Below are 24,953 nucleotides of genomic sequence, written 5' to 3'. Positions count from 1 at the left end.
GCTGGAATCTTCTCCATTTTTTTCATTTGAGAGTGTCTTTGTTTAGAAGTCAAGAAATTATAGAGAACCTTGCTTTTTCTTCATATTCATTTCTGAACTCTGTGCAATTGATAGCAATAACTGCTTTGGCAGAACTGGAGATACTGTCACATTCTAGAAGCAGTTGACTGATAGGATGCCGGTGCCTACCATTAATTGAGAAAATTAGTTTTGGCATATTAATATAAAAGAAAAAACTTTAATTCTTGCAGATTTTTTTAGCCAGTGAAGTGTAGCTCTGTCATTGGGCCTTTATTGCATCAATTTAGCCAAGCATCACCTTGGGTGGTTCTTAGAGATGTGCCAGGCAAAATTATTTTAAATTTACCTTAGGGCCTAGCATCTTACCTGAGTAAAATCCAAGCCAAAGAACAGTAACAGTTACATGATTTTAATGGCAAAGATCTGAAAAATAAGAGGCGATCACATTCTTTTAATTTTAATTTAATTTAATTTAAAATTTTAAGCTAGATTTTGTTATTTGAAGTCAATTTGGAAAACAACTCTGTCTTTTATTGACTGGATAACATTCTTAATCTCTGAACTTTTGCTTTATAAAATGAAATATTATTACTACTTAGAGGAACAATAGGACAATTGCATGTAGTAAATAACAATTGTTATTAAACCAGCTAAAATACAAGAGGTCAATATATTCCATGCACCATGCTAAGCATTTGAAAAGCACTTTACAATCTGCTTTCAGGTCATCCTGTGGAGGAGATACTGTTATCCCCATTAAAAATATTAGGAAAATGAGATTCAGAGAATTTGAGTTACTTCCTGGAGGTCACAAAGTTAGTGGCTGATATCAGGTAATGGTTTCAGGAAGGCTCCCTTGATCTTCTCCCCTAGCATGATGCATTCTCTCTGACATTCCTGACATGAAGTGCAGTGGAGGAACTCCTTTACTTATATATTTATATTTCTCAACTAGTCTGTAGCTCCATAAGTATAGGAATGTATCTGTTCTTAATTTTTTCCCTGGTTCCTGGCACATTGAGCGCATATTGTGTGCTTTCTAGGTTAGCTTCTTGGCCATTCTTTTTCCATTGTAGTAAGTTATCACACTGAGAAATTCTAGTAAATGTTTGTGAAGTCTGTCATTCATTTATTCATGGAATAGTCCCTGAATTATTCACTCACTTATTCCCATATAAAAGCACCTTACTTTATTTTAAATACTAGATCTCAAAGCATATTGTTTACCTAAGATTTGGGGCCTAAAATCAGGGGGCCTAATTTTTTCTTTAGCAAACTTAGTTTCTTTGTAATATACTTTGTTAAGTTTTCTGATACGTTATGTAGACTTTTTTTTTTAAGGATTATGGTATGTAAACATAGAATTTCTTCCCAGATAGCTGAATTAGTCAAATTAATTATTTATTTTAAAAAAGAAATTTGAAATAAGGACCAAGAGACATGGCTGGTTTCATCTGCCCTCCCACATGAAGGCTGTGATATATTAAAATTAAAATGTTAATTATATTTGGGTGTGAAATATAACTTTTTAATTAAGTATACTAAATTATTAATTCCCAATAATAGTATTTATAATTCATGTGTTTTAATTAGATTTAGATTCAGCTATATATTAATGTGGGCTTCCCAGGTGATGCTAGTGGTCAAGAACCTGCCTGCCAATGCAGGAGACATAAGAAACTCAGGCTTGATCTCTGGGTCAGGAAGATGTCCTGGAATAGGATATAGCAACTCATTCTAGTATTCTTGCCTGGAGAATCGCATGGACAGAAGAGCCTGGCAGGCTGCAGTCCATAGGGTCACAAAGAGTCAGACATGGCTGAAATGACTTAGCATGCAGCACAGCACAATATGATAAAACATCCAAATGGTTATTTCTTACTCACATACACTGTCTATGGGTGGTTCAGGGCTAGTATGGTGAAACAAGAGTTTTCAAGAACCCAAACTCCTTATGACTTTACTTTTTCATCCTATTTATTATGAGGTTTCCATTCTCAAATTTATCTTTTGGTCCAAGTTGACTGCAAAATATTCATCCTCCCATTACCTACAGGAAGAAGAAAAGAGGTGAAAGGGGGAAATGGTGTACTTCCTAGCTGTGTTAGCACCCTTTAAAATATTTCTCAGGAACATCTATATCCCTACCCAATTGATGTCTACTTACATCATATGATGAATCTGAAAAACACAGGAAGAATTAGGCATGGAGTGGCCATTCTTATTCATGTATACCTTCCATTCAGTGGAACACAAACTGGTTTCTGACTTCCAATAGAAGTCAAAATGTTTGACCCAGCTGAGCTCCATTTCTCTCAAGTGTAAAGTGAAAAAAATATTAGTATCTTCTTTATTGTGTTGTTTTTAAGCTTAAATATGTTAATGTGTGCCACAGACTGAGTACAAGGCCCAGAAAGTAGAAGTACCAGGTAAATGGGTCACTAACTTTATTCTTCGTTATCTTGTCTCTTCCCAAAGATGACGGTCTTTCTATGTAGGTGTCTTCTTGCTGTCTTTCATCATGTCTACCAATCAAGCCATCGGACATACAGTAGTGAACAACCAGCCAAAGTCTCTGTCCTCATAGAAATTGCATTTTTGGGGGGGTGGTCATTGAGAGTCCTGGAGGAATCACTGCAGAGAGGTGATAGTTGAAAATAAAGAAGGGCATGACTTCAACAGAGAAGTAAAGTAGTGATTCTCATATTTCAATCTGTAGAAGAATCACATGGGGGTAGCACATAAAAATGGAGAACCGTAGACTTTCCCTTCACTGTTCTGACACTCACATATGAGATAAGGAATCTGTATTCTGTTCCTAAACAGTCTGAATGTGGTTACTCAAGGATCACACTTTGAAAAATACTAGTCTAAAAAGGGAGAAGGAGTAAGGCTATGGGAAGAGATTGCCAGGACTGGAAGTCAGTTTCAACCCTATCTTAGAACGCATGGTTTGCCCCAGCAGGCTATTCCAATCTAGCCTAGTCTAAGTAATCCTTAGTTGTGAGAAGCTTGTTGAGGTTTCCTGTTGTGTAGGACATTTGGCAAGCTCCCTGGCCTTGCCCCACTAGATGCCTGTATCCATTTCCTTTTCTCAGTAGTGACAATCAAGTGTTTCTCTGGCCGTGGCCAGAGTATATTCTGGGTTGTGGGGGACAAAATTGCCCCAGATGAGAACCATAGGTTGGGTTGAACTCTCGATCTTGCACCTAGAATATACATACTATTTTAAATCAAGCCTTTTATTTCTTCCCTCTAGAAGGTTGGAAGACAGCAGATGCCAGGTTCCAGATTCATTCACCAAATGACCATTCTAGCCTGGCATTAGGCTGTGATGGTACACTTTTCTAGAAGCAAGACTCATGAGAATCCATCACCATCCTCCCCTAGCTGCAGCCTTCATAACCTTTTAAAGGTCCCCAGCTCCCTCCCTTCTTGCTTACCCAAATATTCCTGGCTTGGAGATACAGGCTTTTCTACTGTCAAAGGCGATTAAGGGCTCTGATAAGAATGTTTAAAAGAAAGTTAAGTAAAATGACTTCAGTTTCTTGCTTTTTACAAAAAAGTGTATTGAGTTTAAAACAATTCAACTTTTTATAGCACCTTTTTTTAAAACAAAACATTTTCACATATCTTTACATATTGCTTTAACTATTCTCTCTGTATACTTTTTAATCCTTTTATGATGAGCTAGATAATCAGTGCCTTTTTAAACACAAGGAAAAAGTGATAGTTTACAGTTTTTCTTTAAAAATATTGAGAAATGCATCAGGCCAGAGGTCTCCTTAAGATTCTAATTATTGATATGGGTTCTTTGAGGTATTATTTATGATGAGTAACTCTGCAAGTCTGAAATTAGTGCTGGGTGAGCCCTTGAAACTAAGCAAATTATAGGTAAACATTGAATATATTTTATAGTTTAGCATGAATTCTTTCTACAGAGAAGGTTGGAGAGCTGTAACAGGTGGTGACTTCAGATAAAACAGAGATCACTCATTCTTTCAAAGCTGTTGCTGTAGTATATTTGAAATATTTACCTTGGCATTTTTTAGTGCATCAGGTAAAGAAATAATGAGCTAGCCTTTGCATCTTATAATAAATACAGAGGTGATTTAACTTTGTCAAAGGCTAGATTCACAGGGACTCCAAGTTAGAGATTGTGCCTGGAGGACACTTTCATCTTAATATTAAGTATGATTTTCAGTAGGGGCAAGATACTGTATCAGTCTCTCTCCAACTCTTTAATGTTTATCTTTGTTCACTGGTTAAAAGTTGTCATTTTCCTGGAAGTTCACAAAGTGCTTTTTTTTTTTTTTTCAAAGAAGTTTTCCAATTTCATAGATTTGAGTCTTGCTTTCAAAAGAACCACTAATATGATTTCTATGATTTTATGCATTTCCAGTCTTTGAGAATACTTTGTCCTTTAATCTATGGTTTTCAAAGTTTCTTGTATAGCTCAACCTCTTTTGCTAGAGAACAGACAATAAGTTGTCTATCCATAGAGGTTCTTTGTTGGACCAAAGAAATAATATTTCCAGTTTTAGACTGAAGGGAACCCTCTGGTGCAGTGGCTGTATCTTCCCTAAAGTATTCACTCCAGGAGAGACAGATTATAAAGTTCCAAACCAGGTCAAGCTCTGGCAGGCACTTGTAAGGGGGCGTATCCTGGCTTCTCAGGGGAACCACCTTAAATGCCCTTTATTTCTTATTTTAATCAAAATGATTGGAGCTGCAGTATGTTATTAAAAACAGACACTGGGGAATAGAAATAATGCACTTAAATCCCTGGTAATTGTCTTATTAGCTGGCAAGTTACTTTTCTTTAAACCCCCATTCCCTCCTGTATCTAATAGTAAGGATAAAGTGATGTATCATTGGGAGGGGTGAAGATCAAGTAATGGAAAATATTGGTGGGGATGCTCAATATGTATTGAATCTGGAAAATATCCAAAGTACATTGACCCAATAAAGAGAGGTACTAGTCTACTTTTATCAGTAGGCTGATATTGCAGATCAGTTTAACAGGCAGCCTGAACTATGAATCCGTCACCCAACTGACTAAATTCTGGGGATACATCCACCCGATGCTACTGTGGCTTGTGTGGTGCTAGCCTTTGTGGAGAACAAGTCAATAAAGGGTCAGGAATTCTTGTTAATAAATAGCAAGAAGTCTAGTCCTGGAGACAAGACTTTCACATAGGCATAAAGTCTTTGAAGACAAAGCAACAGATAACTAATTATTTCATTCTAGCAAGAAATGTAACAGGAATTGAGTTGGAATCACCAAGGACAGCTCCATGGATGCTCAAATTGCAAGAATGGTTTATCTTTTTTCCTTGGTTGACCTTTATCTTTTGGGGGATGCACTCTCCAGCCAGTTTTGGGGTCTCCAATAGCAGTTTCCTCTGTGGTAAATTATTTTGGGAATCATTTCCTGATCATTCTCTACAAATGGGGAAAATTAGATTGTAACTAGACCACCCCATCCATACTTCAGCCCTAGTCATGGCCATGGTCAGATGGAAAAAGAAAGCTTATTCTTTTTGTAAGTACCTTGACCTTATCCTGCTAAGGTTTATATTACCCTCACACTACCCTGGGCATCTGTTGAAATTGTCCTTCCTATGCAGTTTCTTGGGCATGAGATATACAGATGGTCAAGTAAGTTATGATGAAGATTCTAAAAGAACTCTCCAAAGGTACCCAAAAATTAAATAATAATCTTCTATACTGACACACTTATTTAAAATTTAAAAAGCATTTCAAGTTTAATTTCTCACTCAGACCTCAATAACTGGTGAAAATATATTGATATTAATAACCTCATTTTACAGTTGAAGGAATAGAAGCTTGGAGAGGTTACAAGGCTGTCATCATCAGCAACTAGCAAAGCCAAGATGAGAGCCAGTTTCTCTTTGTGCAGTTGTGCTGTGTGCATTTAAGGATATTGCTTGTTCCTGCCTCACTTAGACAAGTAGTTGAACAAGAAATACAGGATATAGTATGGGTCAGACAGTATAGATGATGGTAAGACTAATATATGTTGTGTTCCCAAAAACTGTGTCAACTTTACAACATATCATGTTGCCTACTGTGTGGAGAAGTAAAAGGTTTTTTTTAGAAACTGAGAATAAAAAATTGTTTTTTCATAAAGTTTGGATGAATAGGAAGTGGTGTATATGATTGCTACCAGGAAGGAGAATTAGACGTTGTATTTGATCAAGTTTTTCTTGAACATGTAGATGACTTTTTGGTTACTGGAAAGAAAATGAGTAAGTAGAAGATGATGTCCCTGTTCTGTGCCTAGTTCCTATCTCATGTGAATCATGATTGCAAGATTGGAAGTTGGTATGACCTTTATTCCTTATGGCTTAAGGAAATTCACCTCATTACTACTTGGTCACATGATTCACACTTGTGAATAATTAAAATCATAATTCAAACTGAGCTCCAAATATATGGCACCAATAGCCAGGAATACAGAATTCAGGGCAGGAAAACACTAAGGTGGATTTGCCTGATTAAGGAAAATTGTGTGTCGTGTCACATGGATGGATTGAAGCTGAGTACTACCAGATATGAATTTGTGAACCCATGTTCACAAAAAAACTTAATTTTTCTCTGTTTCCTCAAATGTGAAGAATGGATGGTAATATATATGTTTTGGAGATCATTTATTAAGACACCCAAACTATACTTAGCAAACACAGCTCAGTGTTTTACAGATGCTGGTACTAATTATCGAGGAGGCTTCCCTGGTAGCTCAGATGGTAAGGAATCCACTTACAGTGTAGGAGACCTGGGTTCAGTCCTTGGGTTGGTAAGATTCCCTTGGAGGAGGGCATAGCAACTCACTCCAGTATTCTTGCCTGGAGAATCCCCATGGACAGGAGAGCCTGGCAGGCTACAGTCCAAGGGTTTGCAAAGAGTTGGACATGCCTGAGTGACTAAGCACAGCACAGTAATTATTGAGGGAGGTGATACTTAAGAAAGCTCAGTATTTTACACCTGTAAAGCAGTAACACAAAGAATTGAATCATGATGTTTTCTGAGCAAAACATGATTCTGAAGCTCTACCACTGAGGGCACAGTGAGAGAGACAGAGGTCATAAGTCTTTTGTTGTAGATGGCTAACATTATTTTCTATATTGTGTCCCTAAATTCCACTCTTCTACTAATGTTATGCCTCTGGGTACTCTTCCATAGAAGAATAAACAGGCTGAAGGCTTGGCAAGTTGGATATTGGACTAGGCATTGTGCCCTAGCTTTGTGTCTTTGGACAAACTTTGTGATCTCTTCTTCCCTCATCCAAAAAGTTGCAGTTATTTAACAACATTCAGGAAATATTTATGGAAGAACCATATGCCAGACATTGTTTTAAGTGTTTATGATATAGCTGGGGGTGAGGGGCAATAAACCCATGAATAAAATATTTGCTGGATGGTGACATGTATATGAAAAAATATTAAAATGGAAAGATAATAGCAAATTAAATGTCAAGGGTGAGTCAATGGAGTTGAATTTTGGAAAGACAAGTTTTCACCAAGATATTGATTCTTTTATTAAAGATCTGATAGAGTTGAGGGACCAAGCTTTGCAAGTATCTGGGGGAAGACCATTCTAGGCAGAGGGAAAGCATACAAAATCCCTGAAGGACAGGCATCACTGATCTGTCTGAGCAACAGCCAAGAGACCAATATTTAGTAGTGGGGTGAACAAGAGAGAAATCAGAACTGTTGGAAACCAGATTCTATGACCCTGAAGGTCACTCTGATGGCTTTGGATTTTACAAAGACTAAGATGAGGAATCGCTGGACAATGTTGAGAAGAAAAGTGATATTATCTGAGTTCATGTAACAGCACCATTATGGCTCCAATTAAAGGGAGAAAGAGTAGGAAGCAAGCAAGGAAACTAGTTAGGGGATTATATTGCAACAATCTAACAAGAGATTCTGATGGAGGTTGGCCATGTTGATAATAATGAAGAAGGTGAGAAAAGGTCAAATATTGGAATTATTTCAAAGATGCTGTTGACTGAATATGATGGCAGATTATATGCTGGCTCAGAGAGAACAAAATGTAATATAAGATTCTGGGTTTTTAATTTAAACAGTTAGAAGAATTTTGTTGTCAGTAACTTAGACTAGGAAGACAGTGAGGAAGGCAGATACCTCTTACTTGTCTCTGGAGTGTTAGGAAGAGTAATTAAGAAAAGTCTTCAGAAGCCTAGGTGATTCTCTAAATGTCAGAGGTCTTTGTGAATGTAACCACTCTTGCAAGAAACTAAAGTAGGATACAAAATTTAAATACTTACAACTCATTGAGTGTGTCCTGAATTCAAGGTAGGACATCTCTACCTGATTCTGTGACAGTGTATACAGTGAATACTTGGAAAGTAATTGAATATGTGATGAAATTGGTAATGGGTTGACATCTCACAAAGAGAAAAACACTGACTAGGAAGAAAGGCAAAGATTTAGAGGGGTTATTCAATGTCTACTCAATGAATATTTCAAAGTAGACAGAAAAATATATTCAGTTATAAAAAGCCATGGATCAACTGCTCAAATTCAAAACTAATTTAATTAAAATTGCTGGCTTTAAAAGACACATTATACTAAAGACCTCTTATGCACTCTTGAATGATGACATTCATTTCTTCTTGTAATTCTCATTTCTGTAATAAAAGAAGAGGGGAAATTTTAGGTGGACCTAGTGAATTATTTTGTATAGTTACATATATGTCTAACATTTAACTTCAGTTTTCCACATTATATTTAAGAGATTGTTCTTTATGATATATGAGGGAAAACAATATGATAATGATGGGGAAATTGTATTAATATACCGCTGTTAATCAAAGCCTTTGGGGGAACAGCTCAAAGGCCCATAGTAGGTATGGTAAATGGGTTTAATCTTGACTGCACACACTTATCAATTGCTTGTGATTGACTGGGCTGTTTTTCTAAAAGTATTTTAATTTATGTATTTAAATATTTATAAAAAATTTATATATATTATAATATATTTATGTAATATATATTATAATATATTTATGTAATATTATATATTATATATATTTATATGCATGTAAATATGTATATATTTACATGCATATAAATATATACATATTTATATATTTGTGTCCAGTGCCAGTTACAGCATGCAGGCTCGCTCTTTGTGCTCCGTGGACTCTCTGGTTGAGGTGCACAGATTTAGTTGCTCTGCAGCATGTGGAGTCTTAGTTCACCCACCAGGAATTGAACTCACACCCCCCGCATTGCAAGGCAAATTTTAACCACTTGACTACCAGGGAAGTCCTTGACTGTTTGGAGAAGAATTCTGAGACCATGTCTAGGACCAGTAGAACAAGAGATTGTATTGACTCAGCACAGCTAGCGGTAACAATGAAAAAAATGGTAGCAGATGTGTCACACATGAACCATCCTTTCTTTCACTAAGAGAGACATTTCTGGAAGAGGCTTGGACAATTGACAAGTATAACTTGTTTAAAGGTTGCTCATGCTGCTTTTTTTTTTTCTCCCCAGCTGACCTACTTCTTGCTATCTCCTGCCCTTTTCAGACTGTAGCCTAGGCAGTGCCTCTCTTTATAGTTTCATTTAGTTATCCTGGATTTTTTGGTTAGGATATTTTCAATAGACCTTATTTTATTTAGTCTATATATAAAATATAACTATATTTTAGTTAGTCTGCCCTTTGCTAACTTATTTGGCTAATAAATATGAGCGCAGTATAACCAAATTGGTTATACACCAACCCACACCAGCAAGATTGGTATGCTCATGTTCTGGGAAGTTGGGCAGATGAAACTTTCAAGCACCCCCAAAGAATATGTGGATTCAACCCTGTGAGTCTATGGATGGATGAAGATAATGAGATAAGCCGATTTTAGTTGAAGACAGTAGGTGCTAGGTCCAATGGTTTAAAGACTAAGAATAGCCCATTTTATAGAACACATTTAAGACTTTAGGAAAAAAATCTAGGGAACTCAACTGTGTTTAAATGGAGTTGAAGAAAAGAGCTTGAGAGGTTGATCCTCAGTATTTGGTGGGCAAAAGGGAAACCATGTTTGAGGTAGCCAGGACTGTCAACCAGGTTCTGACAACAATATAAGAGTTGAATTAATTAGGCTGTTAAGCTTCCCAGGTAATGTTATGTGTTTTTTAATAAGAAATACCTGAAAATAATATCTTAACCAAAATGAAGACCCTGGTTTTTTTGGAGGGGCCTGAATTATTTTGAAATGTTAGTCCATATATGTTGTTGGATAAAATGTTTTATACCATTTCTTTTGATGCCTCTCAAACTAGATCTTTAAACATTACTTTCTCATACCAGATTATCTTCCCTCCATCTCCTACAGTCATCTTGACTTTTTTACTACCAAGTCTTTCTCCAACCCTTGGAAGCCCTAAATATTCTTAGATATTTTGGGTGCCATACATAAATCCCCTATTTTCTTGTACTGAATCTTGAGCCTTCCTTCCTCTATCTAAAAGTTTCAGTAGTACTAGAAAAAATACAACTTTTGCTGCTTTTCTATTCTCTTTGTGAACTTCTCCTTTTATCCCTAAAACTTTAAAACTAATTATTAGACATTAACAGCAGGTTAAGGTGATGGTAGAGAGTCCCAAATGCTGGATAGAATGGATGAAGGTTTATGATTTACTAAGATCCTCCATGTGCTATAGGCTTCCCTGGTGGCCCAGAGGATAGAGTCTGCCTGCAATTCAGGAGACTCAGATTCAAACCCTGGGTCAGGAAGATCCCCTAGAGATGGAAACAGCAACCCACACCAGTATTCCTGCCTGGAGAAATCCCCATAGACAGAGAAGCCTGGCAGGCTACACCATGGGGTCCCAAAAAGTCGGACACGACTGAGTAACTTCACGCTCACTTTCACTTTCTTTCTATGTGCTAGGTGTCCAGCTTCAAGGGCATTATTGTTATCTTATTCAATACTTAATTCTAGAAAGTCCTTTTTTTTTTTCACTTTTACTTTAGATAAAATAAGAGATAATTTCAGGTAGTGCTTAGTTAAGTAGCTCTCTCAACATCGCACAGCCAGTGATTAGTCCCCAAAACCTGGGTTTTGAATCCTGAGTTCGACTTTTCTTTACTATAAGAGAAGAAAAGATAGAACAGGATAGAGCAACAGAGAGAGCTGGAAGTGGAGCATGAAATATAAGAATATATTGCCTGTAGGGAGAGAATGTTTACAATTTGGAAAAACGGGGTGTAAAGAGGGGACTAGGATCCGAGAGGCAGCAAACACTCCCTGGGGAAGGCATCTCTTCTGCTGCTCTTTTCTCTCTCCATCCAGAACTCAGGTAGCCACAGAGGATTTGATCCTGGAGAAGGAAAATGGCAATCCACTATATTATTCTTGCCTGGGAAATCCCATGGACAGAGGAGCCTGGTGGGCTACAGTCCATGGGGTTACAAAGAGTTGAACATGACTTAGCTACTAAACAACAATAGCAGATTCCACATATCCAATGAGGAGAGAGGCATTGGCTGGATGGGAGTTTAGTTTTCCCAACATATGAATAATGCCACATGATATAGCTGCTAGTGATTGAATGTGGAGAGGAGTGAATGGAAGAAGATGAATCATCCAGACTTCCAGTTTATGCTCAGTTCCCAGCACAGTCCTCCATCAACCAGTACTCGAAACTGTGGTCCTTACTCTTGACCTGTTCTTTGCTTAGTAGTTGCATATTGCATGCTGGCACCTAGGGGCCATTGTGTAAGGTTGCTTTCATCACTTTATAAGAGACCTACCACAGCCATACAAGTTCAGCACTTCTGAGAGTACTGGTCTCCTTGGTGGCTCTTTATGATCCGTTTTGTGAAGGTGTATCTCTCTTGGATTCTTGGACACTGCCTTGTGTTAAACTTGCCTCTCAATAATGATAACACAGCTTAGTGAGGGAGAATGGAGGAAATAAAGGGATCAAAGGTAGTGATCTTCTGCTAGCTGGCTGCCCTACTAGGAAGGCTAAAAGAAGCTTTAGCCCTTTAAAGATCTGAACCTTAGATGGTGAAGACAAGATCAGAGATGACAAGATCAACACTCAATGCATGGTTTATTTATGTGATGTCAAAATTGTCTCCCGGGCCAAGAATCAATCTCTCTCTCTCATGTGTGTGTTTATGTATGTACGGTGAAGAATCTGCCCTCAATGCAGGAGCTGCAGGAGACACATTCAATCCCTGGTTGGGGAAGATCACCCAGAGCAGGGCATGGCAACCCACTCCAGTATTCTTGCCTGGAAAATCCCCATGGACCGAGGAGCCTGGTGGGCTACAGTCCATTCGCACAGAGTCAGACACTAGTGAATTGACTTTATATATATCCATTAACATATCCATTAGCACATCTTCTCTTGTTGGATATATTTCCTATGCTTCTGTTGTTCTATGAAAGCAACCCAGAGAAAACCTCTGGGCCAGGAGATCCTGATGTATACGAAAAAAAGAAATATAAAAAAAAATGAGATGAAGACAACCTGGAGGAGTAGAGATACCTGTTTATAACTTTCCAAGGGTTAACACATCCCAATATGCCCATTTCTCTTTGGATTCCAAGGTTAGCAAGAATGCCTTGCTTGGGGTTGAGCAAAAACTTTCCTGCCTTAATGGTGAGGGGAAAAAAAAATGGCTCTATGCCATATTTAGGAAATTTGTTGACTGTAATTAAGCCTTCATGGGAGTCCCGAAGGTTTACTTACCTATAATTGAAAAAATGCAAATGAAGAGAGTTAATCAGTAGACTAGCTGACTAGGAAGAGCTACTACCTATTGAAATGAATTGGAAAGGAGGACACAAATATGTCCAGTTGGGAAGGTTACCTGAGAGCCAATTGGTAAATTTCTCAGCAACACTGGAGATTTTTTTCTTAGCCTGGCTGCGACTGCAAGGCTTTTCTGCTAAGATCTTTGCCAATTCATCTTGAGCCATTTCATACAGATTTCCTAACAACTGGCTCAGCCTTGGTAGAGCACCAGCTCCATCCCTGGCAGCACTCAGGGAAACTCTGCAGAAAAAAAATAGTGAACCTCTTGTCCTCCTTTCTGTTGTGACTGATCCACTACTTGAAGTTGTAAAACTTTCAAAACCTTGTAATCAACTGGAAACATCCTTGAGATGAAACCAACTCTTTAGGAGTTAAACTACAGTATTTTCACTCTGTTATCAAGGATTGGTGCGTGTTCTAATATTAATAGACTTAATGCAGCTTATTTTCTCTTTAACAGTAATCACAGCATGCTGTGATGGTCATTTGCACTTCAGACATCATACTTGCTAATAAATTCAGCTAATTTTTATCATCTGATTTAAATCACCCTCCCTCCAATGCTTTGCATTTCTGTTCATACTATGTCTTCTATTTAATGATTTCATTAATTAGCAAATCATGCTATGATGTCTTTCAATTGTGGCTTAGACAGTAAAGAATCCACCTGTAATGCAGGAGGTGTGGGTTCAATCCCTGGGTTGGGATGATCCCCAGGAGAAAGAAATGGCAAACCACTCCAGTATTCCTGCTTGGAGAATTCCATGGACTGAATCAGACACGACTGAGCTGCTAAAACACTATGATGTCAGTACAATATTCAGTTTCTCCCTGAAATTTAACTATAGGGAAAAATAAAGATTAAGTGCTGCATCATTTAGATAAATACTTGTCCATGATTGGATTAGTAGTAACAAATACAGAAAGTATTAAACAATTTAAATATAGAAGTAGAAATATATAGTAAATGATGTACTGTGTTCTAAACTGTATCAAGTTGTTTTTGACATTTGTCAAAATATGACCTCTTGGAGAAGGAGGAGAAGAAATTTTGTTTCCCATGCCACTGAGCAGATTCTGAGGGAGCAAAGTGCCATGATTGATTAATAATGCCTGCCATGGACACCTAGAGGTTAGTAGCAAATTGCTGCCCTCTGTGTTCACCACTGTCACTAGATTAATAGGAAGGAATTTGGCTTTGCTAGTTTATTTCATTGTTGATGTTTGATGAGGAAGAGTGAGTGGGCTTGGGCACTGAAATGAGAGCTTTCCATACAGGAATCAACTTTTTTACAAGCATGGAAACATCCATGAAGGGGGAAAGATGCAGTTTTCACCATGTCTTTGTTTACTTCAGTTATTTATTACCCTGGATTTGCTAGCATTTTTAAAAAGTGTTATTGATACAGACTCTGGAAAAAGTAGGCAGATATTTCAAGGTATTTCAAATGTATCACAGTTTCTGAGGAGATCAAATATCTCTTCAAAGCCTCATGGATTTTTTAAACATGAAATGTTCTTCTTGGCTGATAATAGGCTGCAATGCTCTGGTTTTCTAACCTCCCATTCATTAATGGCAAAGCTGACTTGTAGCAAAACCTCTGTTTTTTTTTTTTTTTTTTTTCCCTCCTGCCAGCAAAGCAATTTGTGACTCCTTTTGGAGAGATAACGGTTTAAATATAAATAAATGACCAGCTACAGTAGAGAGATTCTAGTTTTCTCAGGGTATTTACTTTCAATTTATTATAAGTTCTTCCATCACAACTTCTTCCCATCCAAACCGGGATGGGAAGTTTGGCCTTGAATATGTAGAGTATAGCCCCATTAAAATACTTCTTGTTCTTATAAGTTAAACACTAAAGTAGTTCCATTAAAAGATCTCGCTAGGGGCTAAAATGGACTCTCCCCATTTTAACTTTTTGAAAGTCATCAGCACCATTAGCTCTGAGTTGAGAAAATTAAAATAGCCTAGGCCCAAAGGGGACTGAGTTTCCTCTCCCAGGCACTCCTAAGCTTTTTGGGGTAATCATTCCTTGGTTTTTATATTTCAAAATCACCTTCAAAGTGATTTGGTTTATTTTGTTCAATTTAACTTAGCCAGTAGTCCCATGACATTTGTATTATTTTTAATGCAAGGACAGATTGTTTTGTACTTGGGATTTGCATGAACTGCCATTTCTGATTCATTATTTTGTGGTAATAGATAATCAGCTTTTTAGAAAATAGATTCATTTCCAGGTTGTATTTTTATCTCTACATGCATATTTTAAATGGATTAATGTAGAACATAGTGAAACCTTAATTCTCTTCTGTAATTATATGTCTGACCCTCACAAATTAACATCCTAAAATGTTTACTGTGTCATATGTGGTTAATCCAAGGCATTTCTCTCCACCTCTTTCACATTGCTTTGCACTTTTGTCAGTGCCATTGGTTGGGGGTGGGGCGCTGTTTTGGTTTTTAAACCAGCTGTTAAATCTAAACTACATTTGGTTTATTGCTGGTTGGTCCCAGAAAGTTTACCATTATTATCAAGGGTGAGGGATTGCTAATTACTTAACAGAATCAGAAGTAGCCTTGTCTGTCAAGGGAATAGTTATTTCTTGATGATGTTATGTCTTAGATTATTAAAATAATATTGATTTTGATATTAGAAGTATAATGCTGGAAAAAGTTTTAGTAGATTCATTGCACTTTTTGACCCGAGGGCAGAATATGGATTTAATATTTTATTCCACATTCTATCATGTCTCTCTGTAGAAACACTAAATAAGAAATGTGAAGGGGAGAAGAAATCAGAAATTGACATAAGTTGTATGCTTAGAGTATGCAGGACTGGGAAAACTGATATAAACAAAACATGGTTTTCCTAAATTTCACTCACAGAATTTCAGCTCTCCCTCTGATAACTCACTCCACTTACTTATAGCGCACACTTTATTACATTTGTCCAAAGTTAAACTCAACAGCTGAGCACTGCAGCATCCCTCTTGTTTCTGTTAATATTACCTGAATGAATTCATCCATATATACCCATTTGTATGATAGAAAAATGTTAAAATTGTTCTTCTTCAGCATTCTTAATCATCTAGGCACCAACAATATTCTGTTCAGTCCATCAAAGTGAGTTTATACATCATGTCCACCAGTAAGCTTTATTTTCCTACCCTATCCCTATCTGATTCAAGGTAGATCCCTCTATTTTCTGGGATTTTAGCACCTCACATCCAACTAAAGGATATATAATAGAGCATTAAAACTTCATGGGAGTCACAAAGAGCTGGACTTGACTTAGAAACTGAACAAAAATTAAAACTTCTGGTTTAATATTTGAATACCCAACACTTAAGCCCAGTGGTTGGCACAATATAGATACACAATAGGTTATCTTTTGTGAAGAAATCCTTGGATGAATAAATGTGTAAGTAGACAGATGTAGGGTAGAGAGTAAATGATAATTAATGTTTTAAGAATGTAGTTGCACCTTCATGTGTGATTTGAGTCTTGCAGTCACGTTTGTGTCAAATTCTGTTTCTACTGAAACTGAGCACCTCCTGCAGTATTAACCCCATGTTAATGAAATAGCATAAAACTTAAGGACATGGGGTTTCAGAAATCTCCAGATGATCCTGTAAACTTTAAAGATTCATTATAAGCACTTTTCACAACAATCTTCAGCTTTGACATGAGGAATTAGCACAAATATCAATTAATGGAAGAATCATAATTCAGGAAAGTCTTCCCCCTAGTATTTCTCTCTATTCAAAACACAAAATAAGAAAATGCAGGGAAAAAGATATCTATTAGGTGTTAAATGAGGTGAAGAAGAATAGAGTGGTAGGAGAGGCAGAAAAAGAGGCAGAAAAACCCTATAAAAATGGCTGTAAAACAGTTCTCCCACCCCTATTTGCTTTTCATGGACTGTAATAGAACAAGATGTGAGCAAACATCTGTTGCCTTTTTAAAATAGTACTTTGATATTTTAAAAAGAATAGTGACAGAATTAGAAGAAGCCTATTTTCTGTGGTTAGGGACAACAGACACCTATGGGATGGAGCGGGGAGACTTAGTCTAGCACAGTTTGATGAATTTTAGGATTGTGGATTTGTCTGCTATCACAACTCTAAGAAACAGAATGAAGCGATGGATGGAGCATGGACTCTGAAGTTAGGCTTTCTGGGATTGAATCTTGGCTTTACCACTTACTACCATCACGATACAGGACAAGCTGTATGTCCCTTCTAAGTCCCAGTTGAACACAACAGTATTTCCTCTATCGTGGTGAGATTGGGTGAGAGAAGGAAAACTTGAGAAGCTAGTCCAGAGAATGACTCAGGGTCACATTTGTTCAACGTAAGCTATTTTTTTTTTTTTTAATTAAGTAGTCACTTGTCTTAGACTTGATAAAGGAATTTTAGGGCTTCCCCGATGGCTCAAGTGGTAAAGAATTTACCTACAATGCAGGAAACACAGGAGATGCAGGTTCCATCCCTGGGTCAGGAAGATCCCCTAGAGGCGCAAATGGCAACCCACTCCAATATTCTTGCCTGGAGAATCCCATGGACAGAGGAGCCTGGTGAGCTACAGTCCATGGGGTTGCAAGGAATCCAACATGAGAGAGTACACATGGGCATGTGCATACTCGAAGAAGTAGAAAGGCCTTTGAGCAGGAAAATACACAATTATCTTTCTGTGGGTGAATCTAATCAGTGTATATGCAGGCCAGCTTGAGGAATGACTCGGGTACCTTTGAGACTTATTAAGCTAGGAAGACCAGCCCAGTTAAAGGCTTATAACACTCATCAGAGTAGCTGAGCCCCACCTGAGTGTACAGCCAGTCATTACTGCCGTAGATTGAATGTGTTCAGAGAAACTGAGCAAGTACAAGACAAATCTGCAGGGCTCAGACCCCAGGCACTGCTGCCGTTATGGTGAATCCAAGCCAGGAGAACAGCCAAAGGGCCAGGGAGGATTACTGGGCAGTAGCACACCCGAAGACTTCCCCAGTGACTCAGACGTAAAGAGAGATGCGGGTTCCATGCAAGAGATGTGGGTTCCATTCCTGGGTCAGGAAGATCCCCTGGAGGAGGGCATAGCAACACGCTCCAGCATTCTTGCATGGAGAATCCCGTGCACAGAGGAGCCTGGCGGACTACAGTCTATAGGGTCTTAAAGAGACAGATAGGACTGAAGCGACTTAGCATGTATGCACGCAGCACATCCAACACCGAGAGATAGAGTTAGAAAGAATGCAGGTTCTGAGGATAAGACCAAAAAATCACAGATCAGGAGATAGAAGCTCTTAATAGACTCAGTCATGATGTTTATAAGATTGCCTGTTTGTGTGTGATCAGTCATGTCTGACTCTTTTGTGACCACATGGACTGCTGCTCACCAGACTCCTCTGTCCATGGAACTTTCCAGGCAATAATACTAGAGTGGGTTGCCATTTCCTGCTCCAGGGGATCTTCCAGGGATTGAACCCACATGTCTCGCATCTCCTGCATTGGCAGGTAGATTCTTTACCACTGAGCCACCTGGGAAGCCCATCAGATGCCCAGACAGAGTTAATAATTGAGATTTGTTTGTTTTGAATGATAGGTTGTGACTGAAAAACAAGACCCCAGAGACTGAATGAGGCTTAAGAGAAGTAGCGCAGTATAGTGGTTCAGCCGTTGAGCTTTGGTGAGAAATAGATAGTACGGGTCCTAATTCTTACTTTGCCAATTCATGGCATCTGGTCCCATCACTTCATGACAAATAGATGGGGAAACAGTGGAAACAGTGGCTGACTTTATTTTTGGGGGCTCCAAAATCACTGCAGATGGTGATTGCAGCCATGAAATGAAAAGACGCTTACTCCTTGGAAGGAAAGTTATGACCAACCTAGACAACATATTTAAAAACAGAGACATTACTTTGCCAACAAAGGTCTGTCTAGTCAAGGCTATGGTTTTTCCAATAGTCGTGTATGGATGTGAGAGTTGCACTATAAAGAAAGCTGAGTGCCGAAGAATTGATGCTTTTGAACTGTGGTGTTGGAGAAGACTCTTGAGAGTCTCTTGGACTGCAAGGAGATCCAACCAGTCCATCCTAAAGGAGATCAGTCCTGGGTGTTCATTGGAAGGACTGATGCTGAGGCTGAAACTCCAATACTTTGGCCACCTGATGCAAAGAGCTATCTCATTTGAAAAGACCTTGATGCTGGGAAAGATTGAGGGCAAGAGGAGAAGGGGACGACAGAGGATGAGATGGTTGGATGGCATCACCGACTTAATGGAAATGAGTTTGGGTGAACTCCAGGAGTTGGTGATGGACAGGGAGGCCTGGCGTGCTGTGGTTCATGCAGTCGCAAAGTTCAGACTGAGCGACTGAACTGAACTGAACTGAACAGGGACAAGTTACCTTACCTCACCTCCCTAAGTTTGCCTTTCTTCATCTGTAAAAGGTGGTGTAGAGGTTTCTATTTCAAGGATTTTTGACTCTGCTGCTGCTGCTGCTGCTAAGTCGCTTCAGTCGTGTCCAACTCTGTGTGACTCCATAGACAGCAGCCCACCAGGCTCCCCCGTCCCTGGGATTCTCCAGGCAAGAACGCTGAAATGGGTTGCCATTTCCTTCTCCAATGCATGAAAGTGGAAAGTGAAAGTGAAGTCGCTCAGATGTGTCCGACTCCTAGTGACTCCATGGACTGCAGCTTACCAGGCTCCTCCGTCCATGGGATTTTCCAGGCAAGAGTACTGGAGTGGGTTGCCATTGCCTTCTCCTTTGACTCCTGAGTCATGCGAATTAACTAAAAGGACTAAAGCAATGCCAAGCACCTTGTAAACATTCAACCAATGTTGGTTATTATTATGAGAACTTCATTTACACATATTCATTAACATGTTTTGTTTGAAAATGCCCTAGTTACAGTATACATCACGAAATAGGATGCAGTTATGTGAAATAAGTTTTGCTAAACCTTCTATTTAAATATCATCTTGAAATGTAACTTTATGATTTTTAAGGTATTTTCTTTAGAAAGTGCATTTTTAACAAAATGTGCCACTTGGAAACCAGGTCTCAGTGGTATTTTGGATAAGTGTAAAGGAAACCTATTTTTAAGTAAAACAAATTATGATGATGCTGAAAATGATCTAAATCATTACAGTGGGTAAAGGGCAAATGGTAAAATGTACCCTTAGAGAATTCAATTTTTAAGAAAAAGTCAAATTTTGCATTGATTTTGGATTGGCCTTACTACCTCTGAATGTATTTGCTCAGGCTTAGCTGGGCCTCACCTCCTCATTTTGCCTTGCCATAGGTTTAATACCAGCCCTACCAGGTGGTTTGAACAAAGTCATTGGCTTAATCATTCAGAATCATCTCACTCTCAACCAATGTGTTAGGTTTATTCACAGGATTCGTGCGTCAGGCTGGGAGAACAAAGGGGTTCTGAAGAAGAAAGAGGCTATCATATTTTTGCAGCAGAATTAGACACCATCTATCTGAAAATGGAATCTGTGGTAAAAATCTCCAGATTACTTGTAATTCTTCTCTTTGGACTTACTCAGTTCTCCCAAGATTTGCTTTTCCAGGGACAATTTAAAATACAATAGACATACTTTGTCCTATTTTACTTCTACTAATTCTCTTGCTCCAAAGCAAATCAAGACAACTGTCCCTGATATATTAATATCATTCTACCCTCTCTTCACTCATAGCCCACAATAGAAGCAACTAACTTTGTAAATGAATATTGCTCATTTTTGAAACCTGACAGACTTTTACAGGGAATTGTCAATTGGCTGAGGGGTATTGTATCTAGCTCTAAAGAAACCATGACTGAACTCCTAATTGTCCCAGCATTTTGCTATCTTATCTCTTTTCTTCATTATTTGTATTCCTACCTGAAAGTATCATTGGAAAGATGAAAAAGTGAAATTCAATCAGTTAACGAGCTGTGATGTTACAAAATTTGTGGATGGTGAAAGTCTTGAAATCATTGGATGAAACAAGCCTTGAGATAGTCTTTGGGTTTCATTAATCCAGAGGTTCTCAACCTTTGGCATGAATCAGAATCTCCTGGATTACCAGTTTTTGATTCAGAAATTTTGGGATTGGCCTGAGAGATTGCATTTTGAAAAGGTTCCCAGGTGATGCTGATACTGCTGGTTCAGAGACCATACTTAGAACATCACTGCACTAATCTGTGCTTGGCTTCCCTTCTATTAATGTGAATAATCTAGAATTTTCTTTTCCTTAGCTGACTTTAAAATTTATGCTGTATAAAGTAAACATTATTGGTTAAACGGTTATTTTGGTATATGGACATCTTATACAGTGTAATAGAATTGGTAGTGTAAGTAATTACTCTATCCATTTGGTTGATTTAATTTGCAAAGCAGTCAATTATATATTCCTTGAGTCATGGCTCTAATCCACAAATCTCTGCTTCTCTATATTATTGTGGAGTCAATGTAATACTGACGTTTAATTTATGTGTGTGTGTGTACGAGTGTGTGTGTATGGTGAAGCCTTAATTTTATGGCATTGTAAGAAATTCATACTTAAAAAACTCCTTCTGTTGTTTTCTCCAATGATCTGATTTTATAAGCTTTTTGTGGTAGAGGAATTGAATTCATTTCTCATAGAATTTTTTAAGCTCAGAATATGTTTATTTAGCTTTAATAAAGGATGTAGAAGAGATAACAGCCAGGGTAACATAATAGAGCCCTTAGATATAACATCTGATGTCCCTAGTCACTACTTGAGACTCACTTGGTTCACAGGAAATAACAAGTTAAGTGAATGCAGGTCATATCACATGGGGAGTCACAGTGTTTGGGGTCACTGGGCATAAACATTGTTAATTCCTCACACCCAGAAGGTCATATGCCTCATTCCCATTCTCTAATGTAGCTACAGTCATTGATTACAAGATATACAATGAATAGCCTCAGCATCTAGGAGCACATTCCTTAACAACAGCCTTGAATTTCTTCTTTAGCTGCAATGGGACCTTCCTTAATTGATACTATAAGTTTGATGAACAGATTACATTCAGGCATCCCTGAGGCTGGAGTAATATTTGTAGTCCAGCTGTTAATTCTTTCCCGTCACTAGGTGACATACAATCCTGACTGAATGGGAGTCTGGGAAATGCAGTTTTGAACTTTTCCAGCTTTTGTTGTCCCAGAGTTTGAAACAGAGTTTCAATGTCCCGGAGTTTGAATGGTCTAGTATGAAGTATGTAACATGCTGCCTAAATGATGAAAAGCAGAAAAGAGGTAACTTGAAAAATCCCTGGCCTTAAAGTCTGGATATGAATTTGCACACCAATGTTGCTCTAAGCTGTGACTTGTCTTAACAGTTTTAAAGTGTAACTCCATGGCTGATTCATGTCAATATATGACAAAACCCACTGCAATGTTGTGAAGTAATTAGCCTCCAACTAATAAAAATAAATGAAAAAAAATAAAATAAAATAAGTCATCCTACACAATAGGGTGTCAGTATGGTACAGTAGTACAGTCTTGAAGGACCTTATCACTTAAGCTGTGTAAACTTGTGAAAATTACTGGACCTCTGCATGCACTAGATCTCTCACCAAATGATGGCAATGACAGCAATACCTACGTCACAACATTGTTGTGAGAGTTGAGTGGGTAAACAAAGTTCTTAAAATCGCATTTGGCACTTCTTAAGAAAACAACATTTCCTTTAGCACATGAATAGGGGGGTCTTATTGAATGCTCTCTGACCTAAACACATCTAACACAATTGTTGATATTTTTATATGAGGTACATTTAAGATCTGGGAATATTCAGACAGATACTGTAGAATATCAGACACCTAATTAATAAGTCATTGTATCCATGGATATATTCTTCTGCCTAGCTGCCTGCATCCGTATCAATCAGTCAGGGTGGAGAAATTATTTATAAATAGATATTTTCACTGGGAGGACCATAAAACTGAGATGGAAAACCCTTATAACTTTTTATTCTTCAGTGCCTGCCAAATGCTTTTCAAACATTTAATTGTCATCATTACCAGTCAGCCTAATGTAATAACATTAGGTGTTCCACTTTGGAAAATTTCTCTTATGTTGGAATTCTTACATGATTAAAAAAAAGTTTTGTCTTTAGTGGTATTGATATTATATAAAACTGGGTATCGTCAAATATCCTCTTTTTTTCCTCCTCCTTATGTTGGGATTAGGAATAGAAGACAGGTGACAGTTTTGTAACCTATTCACCTTGTCGTGTAGTAGTTTGCTCCTTTATGGAAATACTGGATACCGCACAGACACAACTTTGTTTTAAATGTGAAATTGCACCTCCATCTTCTGCATGCTGGGCCTTGACTAACCCATTTTTATCTCATTCTTCTACTCCAGCTGGACAGTGCCACGTCACTCATCCAGGCAGCTAAAAACCTGATGAACGCTGTTGTCCTCACGGTGAAAGCATCTTATGTGGCCTCAACAAAATACCAGAAGGTCTATGGGACAGCAGCTGTCAACTCACCTGTCGTGTCCTGGAAGATGAAGGCACCAGAGAAGAAGCCCCTTGTGAAGAGAGAAAAGCCTGAAGAATTCCAGACAAGAGTGAGACGAGGTTCTCAGAAGAAACACATTTCGCCTGTACAGGCTTTAAGTGAATTCAAAGCAATGGATTCCTTCTAGGACGATAGGCTTTAACAAGAAAGCTTTTTCTTTCTTTCTTTCTTTCTCTTTTTTTTTCCTTTTTAATTCCATTTTTGTATGCATACCTGCTGACTCGTGTGCCTCTGGCATGGGGAAAATAAGGAGCAGTGTCTGTTTGCATGTAAGATGAGATGTGATCAATACCACTGATCCGTCTCTAGCCTGAGGAGGGGACGGGAAATTCCTGTCCCGAGGTGGCACAGAGCTGTCCTTTGCAACATTCTCATAAAATTGGGCAGAGTTCACATTGCAGTGTTTATGGGAGTGGGAGGGATGGGGAAAATAAAATTAACTCTACAAAAGCAAACTCTAATGCATGCAAGAATCATTAGGTTGGCAGGTATATTAATAAGTGACAAATTGGAAGTGTAATGGTAGAACATAAAGCTTGTATTGCTTCTGTTTAAGTGCAAAAATGTACTAGCCAATACGCTTAAGTGTGTGGCCCACAAATTGAACAATTTAACTTTGACATCATGTCCATAATATTATGTGGAGTTTTTACTAAGGAGAAACTAACTCATCCAGCCTAAAATGTTTCTTTTAATCTGTATTCTGTTCTTTCTCTTCTAGTCGTGCCATTACTAGTGCTCTTGTTATCAATTTCCCCCTTTACTGAAAACAATAAAGCTTTGTTTAAAAGAATTATAATCCTTCTGGGGGCACTGGAAGCACAATGTGGTGATCATCTTGCTCTTACTTTAAAAAAAAAAAAAAAAAACAACTGAACTATGACTTTGCTAGAAATAGGAGGCCCAGTGATGGAATGTTAGAGGAATGGAAACTGACAACGTGTGAAGGTTTAGAGGCAAATACATAGGTGTAGCTTGGAGTGCTGGTATCTAATATACCATTTGTATCCACTAACTCGAAATAAACACATTTACTCTTGACACCTGAAGAATGTTTTCCTCCTTTGAATGCATGCTTATAGACAATTAGAGCACCTTCTTGAAAACTGATTAAAAATACTTTGTGTTTTTAGAAATTGGGGGTAAGAGTAGGTAAGTGACATGTAAAGAAAACTCTGGATCATCTTTATAGTCCAGGAATTTATTTTTCTGTGTGTTTTTCCATGTGGTTTTTATTCACTTTCAAAGTGAATCTAATGAGAAAATCATGTGTTAGAATTTTCTGGGCCATGTTTAGCCCTGGGCTAAACTTATAAAACTTAATGTGTTCTCAGAAGAAATTGAATCAAGAAAAAAATTATAGGGAGGTCCATTAATTTTAAAATATTTGATTCATTTCAAAATATTTTTATCTCAACTACAGAAAGAAGGCCTCTATTTCACTACTAAGAAAGAGTGGGGTGTAGTCTTTCAGTTATGACTCGAGGAGGGGAAAAAAACATATTCATCTGAGTTCTTGAAATTCCTCCCATTTGAATGATCTCTACAGGTTAGCAACTTATAGTAT

General features: G+C 38.0%; 1 protein-coding gene across 10 annotated transcripts in view; it reads left to right on the top strand.

The window, feature by feature from the left end:
- CTNNA2 (catenin alpha 2) overlaps positions 1-24,427 on the top strand; it is a 1,320,632-nt gene extending 1,296,205 nt beyond the window's left edge. For 6 of the 10 annotated variants that reach the window (XM_070479775.1, XM_070479805.1, XM_070479789.1 and 3 more), the window contains 2 exons: positions 20,232-20,348; positions 23,226-24,427. In XM_070479775.1, coding sequence (XP_070335876.1) covers positions 20,232-20,348; positions 23,226-23,513 — 405 coding nt within the window. In that variant the 3' untranslated portion in view covers positions 23,514-24,427. The remainder of the gene's footprint in view (positions 1-20,231; positions 20,349-23,225) is intronic. The other 4 variants (XM_070479797.1, XM_070479812.1, XM_070479818.1 and 1 more) reach the window with 1 other exon arrangement.
- Positions 24,428-24,953: the final 526 nt, after the last annotated feature.

Source organism: Odocoileus virginianus, chromosome 2 (genome assembly GCF_023699985.2).
Source record: "Odocoileus virginianus isolate 20LAN1187 ecotype Illinois chromosome 2, Ovbor_1.2, whole genome shotgun sequence".
NCBI classification, from domain to species: Eukaryota; Metazoa; Chordata; class Mammalia; order Artiodactyla; family Cervidae; genus Odocoileus; species Odocoileus virginianus.
Note: the sequence above shows the minus strand (reverse complement) of the source record. Positions and strands in the feature narration are given on the sequence as shown.